Raw genomic sequence first — 10,843 nt, 5'->3', positions numbered from 1 at the left:
AAGCTGCTGTTTAACACCTTAAGACATTTGAACATTTTGGCTCAAAAACAAACAAAAAACCAATCCAAACCCACACCGAAAAAAACACACTGATCACTTTCTTCTGAAGGTATGGCAGACGACTTCTGAGAGGTAAAAAGGAATCTCATTTGTAGAGCAGCAGAGAAGATGGGATATCGAGATAGTGGATGGATGAAGAATCTGAATAACATACAGAACTCATTGAGAAAAGAAACCTGAGGAGCTCTTCCAGCGTTTATATCCGTGCTGGAAGAAATCCCAACTTCACTCTCTCTACTCCAAGTACAGAAGTGTTTAAGAAGTAACACCCTCCCTAACTACCACTATGCATATCATGTTCCAGAAAAGTGTATGTATACTATTTGATGAATTAAAATCAACTTATTGCTCGTTTCCATTTGGAAATCTCTCCAGGTCTCCCCAGACTGTGGTTCTGCAGAAGATGAGTTCTCTTCCCACCCAAACAGTCCAAACGATAGCGGTGTTTCACATTCAGTTATTAGACATGAATTAGAACCTTTAAGAATTATTTCAGATACAGAACTAAGGTACAGTCACCTGCAGTTATGATACATGTTTTATGCATACGAAGGCAGTACACTTGTCTTACAGAAACAGACATAGGCATTGAGAGTAGTCTACAAAGCCACATTTATTTGCACATGTACAGAACACAGCAACAGATGTTATTGTTCTTCATACAAAATTATATAAAACAGAATTCCTCTTCATAGATAACATACCACTTCATGTTGTATTAAATACATTCAGGAAACAATCTTGCACGCACACAATGTCAGTATTACGTAGTCCCGAGTAACTCCAACACTGCAATGTAATTATTCCTAGTGGCATGAAGGGATCAAAGATAGGACTGCAACTAAAACATATTCTTGGTTGAGAAGTGAGCTGAAGTCTTTCTCTCACTGTCCATCAAAGCAAGGAGCATTACTAAACATATCAACTACCTCAAAACATAAATGTACACTACCAAAGTACCTGCAGAAAGCAGGTGAGAGCAGTATTCCAGACTGACTTGAGCTATCTTGGTCAGCTTTAAGTGTTCACATTTAATCACTGCTTGCCTATAGATAGGAAAAAGTTTCATAGAACTGGAATATAGAATTGACTAAGAATTTGTGATTACAGAAGAAAACAAAAAGGCATAGATTCAAAGCAATTACTTTCCCTTCCCATCTAGCATTGGAGAGATTAGAGAACCTTAAGTTTCCCATTATTGCAAGAAATAGAGGGGGAAAAGCAAAATTTTACGTTTCCTGCAATATTGCCTCCTTACATCCGGTCTAAGAGGGGAATTTAAGTGTCAACAAGACATCTCAATTTATTTAAAACGCACATTTATTTCTACAAAAAAAGCTTATGATACAGAAAAAGTGATCACACCAACTTAAAGATTTGCCTATTAAAATATACAGAGGATCTTAATGAATACAGAATATTAAAAAAAAAAGAGATGCAAAGGAGTGTTAATCTTTTATTTTTACATTTTCAGGAACTTCACATAATTTTGGTAGGTAACCTTTTACAAAATTATGTAAAAAGTACAAGAATGCCTGGTAAACAGTCTGCATTTTTCCAAAAGATTTTTTACAGCATGCAATTCTTAAGGCAGCCTTCTCCTTCTCCTTACAAGGAATCCTTTCACTCAAATAATCTTCTGCTGCAAAGATTAGACTAAGGAAGCTTGGTCTCTTCTGTTAACGCCTTTTGTCTTTCCTGTCTGATTTACGGTCTCTTTCACTCCGTGAAGTTCTCCTGCCTGACCGACTACTTTCTGATATAGATCTCTTTCGGTCAGATCTTGAACTTTTATCCTTCGAACTTTTTGCATCTCTACTCCCACCTTTCGAGGACTTGTGACTTCTATCTACTCCTGAAGCATCCCTTCGCTTCCTTTCTGCACTCCTCCTGCGTTTTCTGTTTCTGTTATGACCTCTTCCTCTGCTCCGACTTCTACTTTCACTACTTGTAGAGCTACTGCTGCTACTGTCCCTGCTAGTACTTCCACTTGTGCTGCTGCTGCTGGAACTACTCCGACTGCTAGTGCTGCCAGTGCTGGAACTACTTCCACTACTAGTGCTGCTTGAAGTACTACTGCTACTACTGCTGCTGCTGCTGCGACTATGACTCTTAGCAGCTTTGTTCCCTGCCCTACCCCTGCTTCTACTTCTAGTCTTATTTTTTATTTCTGCACTCAGTGCCTGATTCTGCTCTGCCTGTGCCTCGACCTTTACAGACACCACAGCATTTTCATCTTTGTCTGCCTGGGGCTCTGTATCCTGAACAGACTGAGATAACTGAGGTGACTGTGGTGGTGGCACAGACTGTGGGTGAGATAAGGCCTCAGCCATGGGTTCTGGCTGAGCTTCAGATGCCCGCTCCTGTTTTTCTTCGGGTTCGGCTTCAGTTTCTGTTTTGATAACTTTCTCCTTTTCAGGAGAAGGAATATCACACGCTTTTTCTGGCTGAGCATCACATTCCATTTCTGGTTCCACTTCTTTGCCATTCTCATTATCTACAGGTTCTACGCTATCTGCCTCATTCACTTCAGCCATATCCTGCTCATTATCCACTGGCTGAATATTTTCATTTTCCTCTTTTACAACTGTGACCTCTTCGTGCTGACCATCCTGCTGCTTGTCATTCTCCCTCACCTCAGCAGCCTCTTCTACTTTAATCTCTATTTCATGTTTCTGTTCTTCCTCTTCCTGTTCTTTCTCTGCATCACTATGCCCTGAACCTATTTTTCCCTTCTCCTCCCCTACCTCTTCCATTTCTACATCATTGTGCTGATTACCTGTCTCCAACTCTTCCACCTGCTGAACCACCTTACCCTCTTCCTGCTCCTTGTTCTGTTCTTCCTTCTTTTCTTCATTCTGCACCTCCTGCTGTTCTTTTTCCTTCATAGATTGTCTTCTGGGCCTGGCCTCCATTTTGTTAATCTGCTCTGCAAATTCATTGCGCCTGCTTTCAAAGATTGCTAGGGAATAAAATGCACCAACAACAGTTTCAGACAGGTAGCTACAGAAACTGAAGACTATTTTCTCCTTAATTATAAGCTAATAAGTGATCAAGATGTTTTAAGAACTTCATCCTTATTCACTCTGAAGTAGTGAGCCATTTATGCATAATGAAATGGATTGCAGGTTAAATTAAAATAAGTAGGATAAACAGCTCCGCTGAGTGTCAGAACAGTAAAATCCTAGACCTAAGCTAGGAGTACTTTTGACTTCACTAGAATCAATCCAACCATCAATATATCAAAACTGTACCTAAATTCCTTGGTATTTAGGAATAATAACTGTATTTATACATAAGGCAAACAAAGGAACTAAAAATCAGTGGAAAGCAGATTAGGTATTAAAAAAAGTTTTAATAATATAAGCTATTCAGACAGGCAATTCAGCTTCCATTATTCCCCACCCCAGGCAATGAAGAAAACTTCCTTAAGGAAAAGATAAATTCAATTTAATCAAATGAACAGCAGGACTACCATCACCTGCAGAACTTTAAATTGTTTTCCAAAAGGAAAACGTAATCATCCTGTGAAACAGATACATGAACACACAAGGAAATAAAGCGTCAAAGTTCTAATGCTATGCTTTAAGGAAGAGTTTCACAACTCCTAAAACGAAACAAACAAGAAAACCCTGCATATTCTTCTGTTTCCAAACTGCAGAATAGGCCTTTCTGAAAATGAAGTTGTTGCCTCAGCATACATTTGAGTACTAAACTTAAAATAAAGAACATTTTAAAAACATTCTTCCAAGCTCACACATACACCTCTTGTTAATTAAAGCACAAAACTAAATCACTGAAGGAGTAACGTTTTTACTTTTGACAAACACCCACGCGAGAACACAGTTTGTTCTAACCATGAAATTTCTGTGTCTAAGCAGAAAGACTTAAATTTGTAGGACAGACACCAAGGGGAGGCAAGAACAAAAACAGTCACGTATCATAAACAACACTTACCATTCATCTTTTTCTGTGATTCTTCCATCAACTTTTGCGTAGCAGGACACATTCTGCCAGGTATGTAGAATAAGTGAGGTTTTGTCTTTGTTCTTATATATTTAATTATTTTTGCATTATGTTCATTCCATTCTTCTTGCTGAGAATTGAAAACAAAAATATCCCCTAAGATTCAGAAGAGTATATTTTTTACAACAGAAAGATTTGAGAGCAAAACTAAGGCTTACCAACTGAGCAAGCTCAACCTTTTGCTCCAGTAACCGCAGCTCCGTTTGTTTAGCACGCCTTTCTTCAAACAGTTCTCGTCTTTCATTTTCAACTTGTTTTCTTTCTTCCTCTGCTTGTACTTCAAGTTTTTGTTCAATTTCTTGTCGTCTCTTTTGCTAAGATAAGGAAATATTCATCTTAGTATTTTTTTCCTAAATCAAGAAAGCATCCTGCTTTGGTACAACTAAAATAAGTTATTTATATTATTAAAGGCATTTCCAAAGAACAAATAATCTTTATCTACTTAATCTACTAAATTACAGGTAATGGAAGAAAAGAGTGCCAGTGCTTGCTGGTGCATAATTTTTGGAGGATTAACTGTAAAACTATGCACCCTGCTTTTCTATCATTCAATTTGGATTTGAATTTTCAACACAAGCTCTAACACTTTTTTCCAAATGGCAGGAAAAAAAAAAACAACAAAAAACAAAAAGCAATACATTTCAGGCACTTCAGCCAGAAGAAAAAACAACGATTTCTTCACAAGCAAATGAAGGGCTACAGGCTGAAGTTTATAAACAAGGAAACAAATCATATCGCAGATACTTTGGAGGACTGCCACCATCAATTAGATATGTCACTGTAATCCAAGAGTGCCCTATTTGCATAACCTTGTATTGCCATAAGCTCAGATTGCAATATAGTTGTTTAAGAATATATACGCACACGCACATATATAGTTTAGTGCTTGGACAAAAAAAATCTGTGTCCTAACTCCTTAGGATTCTACCTTGACTTAGAGTAAGGTTTTATATAAGTAGCAGCATATTCTCAGAAATATGTTGCAACGAATAGGAACCTCTCAGTCTTTCTTATGCAAACATACCGCCGACCATCTCTTGTAATCATTTCCTATTCTAAAGGCAAGAAGGCAGAGAACTTTTTGCCCAATACTGTTTAGATAAAACATTAGGATATCTAAATACTGAATCGCAAAGTAATCAATATCAACACTGCAATCTAGGTATGCTAAAACCACACAGAAGTGGTTATTAATTTAAAGAATTTGTATCTGCTTCTCGAGTGCTGGAAGTAGAATTCTCCATGAACATTTAAACACTGTTTATAATCTACAAGTAAATATTATTTTTAATTGAATAACCCATCTTGGACAACAGTAAGAGGCACTATAGCCTCCACTATTCAAAAGAGCATGCAAATTAAAAAAAAAGTTACCACCAACCTAGATGCAAGATATTGAAGTTACACTAAGCTACAAAATTTGCAATCCAATACAGTCACACACTTGTTCATTAAAACTAGGAATGCTCATTTTCTCTACTATAGGGCAAACAGCCACTTGTATTTAAACAGAAGACATGATAAAGCTCTACATTTCTGTATAATTCTACTTAAATTTCAGGAATTTTGAAACGTCCCAAGAAGTAATACTGATAAGAGAAGAGACTCTATTTTGAATTTTACATGTTTTGAAGATGAACTGAAATTAAAAAGCACACACAAATCATTGCCTTGCCACTTCTACAATGGTCAAAAAGCGCCACAGGTCATTAAATCACTACAGTCTCTTTCCTGCTTCCCCACCCCCAATTCAACTAAATCAAAGCAAACAAAAACCCATTTGTACTATTACCAATTTGCGACATCTGTAACCCACATCATGGAAATGTTCACTGCTATTTAAAGCAGTTTAATCACCCAATTTGGTTTTATTATTTACAGCTGAAAGATTTATAGAACTAAAAATAAGTACCCTCTCAGTAGCAACTGTGGACTCCTGCTTAAATTTTTGAAGAGTGCCCATCAACAAGCCAAATATACGTCGATTCCTGAGTAAAAACAAAAAGAAGTTTGAGATTCAGTTCAAGCACCAAGATTTTTGTTTGTATAAACAGTCAGAGAAACTTTTCCACCTCAGAGATGGTTATTTTTAAAGGCTCAGTACCACACAAGGCCACTAGCAATAGAAAACAAACCAACTGCCAGCAGTCGAGGATATAACTTACACCAAGATATCATGTTTTGCTTAAGAGTAAGACACAGCACCTATCTGTAAAACAGCACAGTTAGCATAGGGAGAATTAGGAGCCCTGCACATCAGAAAATAACGACACTAATACTAAAAAAAATTCAAAAGGAGGTCATGGAAGAAAAGACTGAGTAAAGTAACTACAGAGTGAGATTTCAAAAAGGCACTGAATTGGAAGGTTGTTAAGTTGTCTGAAGAATATCCCCATGCCACTGAGGGGGATTAAGTAGTAACATAGCCACAGAGGAGTGAAAGACTATCTGTCACAATCTAACTAACAATATCTTATATAATAAGACACTGCACACTGGAATTCTTTTTATGTAATTAAGGGTGCTTGAAGAAATTTATGTAAACAAAACTCCTCAAGGAATTCCCTTCTTCTGAACAAACTTCCTGAACTTCACCTTCACTTTCTTCTCATTTAATACCAAATTAAGCCTTTATAGCAAGAAACTGACTTTCTTACTTGCCTTGAACTTTCACCTAATTAGAAGAAAGAAGACTACCCTTCTCACTCAGTACTCCAAGGCTCTATTCCAGTGGCAATAACCTGGCACGCAGAGATAAAACTACTTGTTCATGAAACAGCAAAAATAGCAATAGGTAAAGGGCTGAAAGCTAAGGATTACCTTACCAAGAGTATCTGTATACAAATGGCAACCCAGAAAACCCTGAGCAAAGCCCACAGCTGAATGGATGCTGTCTTCCTGAAGGGCCTCTTTCTAATATGAGTCACATGCAGATCAACACTGTTTCTCATCTCCCCAGAACACAACTCAAATGCAAAATGCTAAAACTATAATTCCAAACAGACAAACTTTTTGTGCCAGAAGCCCTATAAAAGTCCACCACCATTCCTTCTGTAAGGAAAGAGTCAGGAGCACATGATGGAAGCAAAGCAGCGTTAGTGACATTGCAACTGCAAAAGAAAACCAAGCAAAGTCTTTTTGTTCTAATTGATCTTTGTTCCTCATCAAAGAAGTGCAACATAGTTCACTATTTCAGCTCTGATTCTACTTGAAGCATAAGTGATTATGACACCAGGTAGGCTGCTGACTGGAGAGTCCAAGAGGCTGGATACTGCTGCAAAGCTGCTTTTCCAACACCTCTTCTCAAAATAAGTGCATCTTAACAAGAACTTTAGTGAGCTACTCTAACACACACACATGCACATTAAGATAAAGGAGATATAAACACTAAGTACTTAAAAAGGCCAAAGAAATGTCAAATTGTATGTACAACAAGCCTGAAAGTAGTAAGAATAAAGAAACCCACGAAGGAGCTACTCTGCAAAAAAGAAAACTGCACACTCAAAACTTTTTTTTCAGTCAACAGAATAGGTGAGAGTAGTAAGAATCACCTGTGCTGTCTTTGACAACTGCTCTTTCAAGATGTATCTTTACTAGCTATAAAGGTATGTCAGGAAGAACTGGTTACTTCCAAGATACCTTGACACAATCTTCTATATCACAAAGCACAACAGAATGGATGTCCCTGTATTCACATTCTGGGTTTATTTCCTATTTTAACAGTCCAAAATGTTAAGTAACCAATTAATTTGTCCTACTTAAAGATGACATGTTATAATAACAATCTTACTGTTGTAGATGGCTTGAGAAGCAGAATCCCTGTCAGCTATGTTACGTGGATGATTTGATGTTACTACTGTAAATATTTTGAGAGAATATTTATCTAAACCAAATCTACACTATTCTGGTGCATCTTCAAAACCATCTGATACATAACAGCATCTGTATAACGCCTTTTAAAACCTAAAGTTACCTCCTAAGGTAGGACTCTGAAGAATCACATAAATGCATGAAGAGACTGCTGCATACCTTTGTTTTCCCTTCTCATCCATATTTTGATCTTGTATAAGGTCTCGACGTGTTCGCTCTTTGGAGGTAGCAACAACAGAAGATGGTAATGCTGGCTACAACAGAAAAATACAAACTTCTTAGCTCACATAAATGTTTGCCCTTTTCCTACACAGCTCTCTTTGTCGTGTATTACCTTTTTAATATCATCATCCTCTCCGTCACTTTCTTGGCGTGATTCTCTTCTCGTCCGACGCTCTCCACCCAGCCTGAGGAATAAAAAGCATTACTGGCCACTGGAGAACATTTGTTAACAACAGCATCTATACGTTTCAGCATATATAGTCAGCAGAACCAATAATTCCACTAAAACTATTGAACAGAACAGTGAGAAGAGATAAATAGTGCTTTTACAGCACTGTCTAAAAAAATATTGTAGGAAAAACTGTTCAAAAAAATTTTAAAGTAGCAGGTGAGAAAAGTGATTTAAATTTTAATGTAATTTCAGTAGTAAAGTAAAAATGAAGAACCCATGTTCCTGCCCTATTTGACTTTCTAGCGCAGTTACGGATTTTGTTTCCTGTTTGGGCTTTTCTTTTTTCAGAATATCTAAAATGTTTATTTATGTAAGAGAAATATGAGTTAGATTTAAATGCATCAAGACACAGAGGACAATATGATTTTCTCAAATTCAAAATGCTATTGAGGTTATCCCCGGCAAATACCTAGAAAACAGTTAAGGACAGACAAAGCATTTAGCTGGGACCTGAGCCCTTGGATAACCTCAGGTTTTTTAACAAAGAAAGCTAGGCAATGTATTAAATGAAAGTTACTTTCAGCTTTTGATCTCAGCTTTGTGGCATAGCAGTTTACTATCAGTAAAGATATTTCACAGTATTCATTTTGTAGAACTCAGAAATTCAAAACCAAGTGTTGCTTTTGTGAAGATTTAGCAACTGCATGTAAGTGCTCAGAAAATGCAGCTCACTATAACCAAAGCCACATCTGATGGATCTGCATCCAGTTGTGAAGGCCTGAAATCTCTGTATATACTGCCACACAGTAGGCATTACATTTAATGAAAGGGAAATCCCAGTCACAATTTGTGTCTATTGTTAAGCAAGTCTGGGCTGGTATGCAAAATTTAATACAGCAGACTGCAATGAGTTTTCCGCTTTACTTAATGTAAGTTTTTAAATCAAGATTTTAGAATTTGGCATCTAACACTGTAACTATACTCAGAAAACTGACCAACTCACTACAGCCTGCAACAAAAAAGCCCAGAAAGTTAAAAGAGGAGTTATCTGCAGAAAGAATGGACAAGGAACAAGAAATACCCCCCCACTGCACTGGTGCAAGTACAAAAATGAGAAGTGCTCTTCATTATAGCGAGTGTAAGATTTCAACACCTTTGAGTTTTCTACCCATCATAAATATACAAAGTTATTTAATTCCCTATACAGTTCTCTCCACAGTGATTCCAGAGGCCACATAAGCCCTTGAATCCAGCAGAGAGAAAGAATTATACATTTAAGTGTCTCCACTCTGCAAGAACCTTAGTATTGATTTTATCTTTATATTATTGCTATAGTCTTCACATTACTCTGATAATCTTTAAACTACTATAGGATTTAGAAAAGAGATTCCAGTGCAATCAACTCCAAAAACATTTCTCACAAGTCATGAATAAATCTCCGAAGAAGACAGAGAAGGTCATCATTTACTAAATTACTGCATCTAAGTATTTGGAATGCACTGTTATAAACTATCATTCTGAAAAAGCAAGGTCTCTACATGCATTTTTCTACCCACCTACTGGATGCCCCTTCAAGATCCCTCTGTTTGGCTGGGGGTCCTCCTCCGCTATCCGAGAATCCACGCCTAAAAGGAAACCACTTGTGATCTCAGACATATGACGCATATTACTCAATTCTGTAATCATTTGACTGTTGCTACATTAATAAAGTATTTAAATGCACTGTTTGCGAATCAACCCATTTAAACTTATTCAGATGAGCTGCTATCCTCAAACGAGCTACCTCATTACGTTCAAAAAGTTTTTTGCAGAAGTTTTTAAAGTGTTAAGGCCTCAGCAGCAATTTGGCATTGAAATTTAACAAAAGAAAAGAAATGTACTCAGTAATTTCATCTTATCTGAGTACAAGTCTTTCCTTGATTCTGGCTCTACCACAGAGATGGGAAGTAAAAGAAGGTAGAAAAGATAAATTCACAAAGGAAGTTGCCTACATGAGTGTTGGGAATCCTGGAGAGTTCCATTCTTTCTATTCTCCCTAGAAATACTACCAGTTTCTTAATCACCAAGACAGTGATTTTGCACCACTTCAAAGCAAGGTGGCCCACCTCACCAGAGAGCGCCTCCCCTTCATTCTGAAGATCCTCCTTCACTTTAAGGCTAACGGCTGGAAGCGCTAAGGAAAGCCACCCCGTATCAAACCAGGCACCGCCGGCTATCGAACCCCAGCTGCCCTTGCAGGCCTCCCACTCGACTGCGTTGTTACAACAGCAGCTCCCAATGCCTTACAGCGAGCACAGGGATCAAACCAAGAACGCAGAACACGCAAAGACAGCAACCCGGCGCCACAAGAGAAAAGCAGAGCCGCGGTTCCTTACCTCAGCAGTAAGCTCCCTCGCCCCCTACCTCCACCAGGGCCTGAGAGGGCCAGCAGTCTGTTCTGAGGGGGCCTGCGGAAGACAGCACAGCGCTCAGCGGCACCGCCCGGGCCCCTCG

The 10,843-nt window shown here is 38.0% G+C and overlaps 1 protein-coding gene across 1 annotated transcript; it reads right to left on the bottom strand.

Annotated features, from left to right (window-relative positions):
- Nucleotides 1–653: 653 nt before the first annotated feature.
- PNN (pinin, desmosome associated protein) lies at nt 654–10,838 on the bottom strand (the record flags this gene model as incomplete). The annotated part of the gene is made up of 8 exons (XM_003206600.4): nt 654–3,022; nt 4,018–4,156; nt 4,245–4,400; nt 5,999–6,074; nt 8,116–8,210; nt 8,291–8,363; nt 9,907–9,975; nt 10,726–10,838. Coding segments are annotated over 8 exons (2,004 nt in total), but the record flags the coding sequence as incomplete, so codon positions are not given.
- Between the last annotated feature and the right edge of the window lie 5 nt (nt 10,839–10,843).

Source organism: Meleagris gallopavo, chromosome 5 (assembly GCF_000146605.3).
Source record: "Meleagris gallopavo isolate NT-WF06-2002-E0010 breed Aviagen turkey brand Nicholas breeding stock chromosome 5, Turkey_5.1, whole genome shotgun sequence".
NCBI lineage: Eukaryota > Metazoa > Chordata > Aves > Galliformes > Phasianidae > Meleagris > Meleagris gallopavo.
This window is presented reverse-complemented; position numbering and strand designations above follow the sequence as displayed.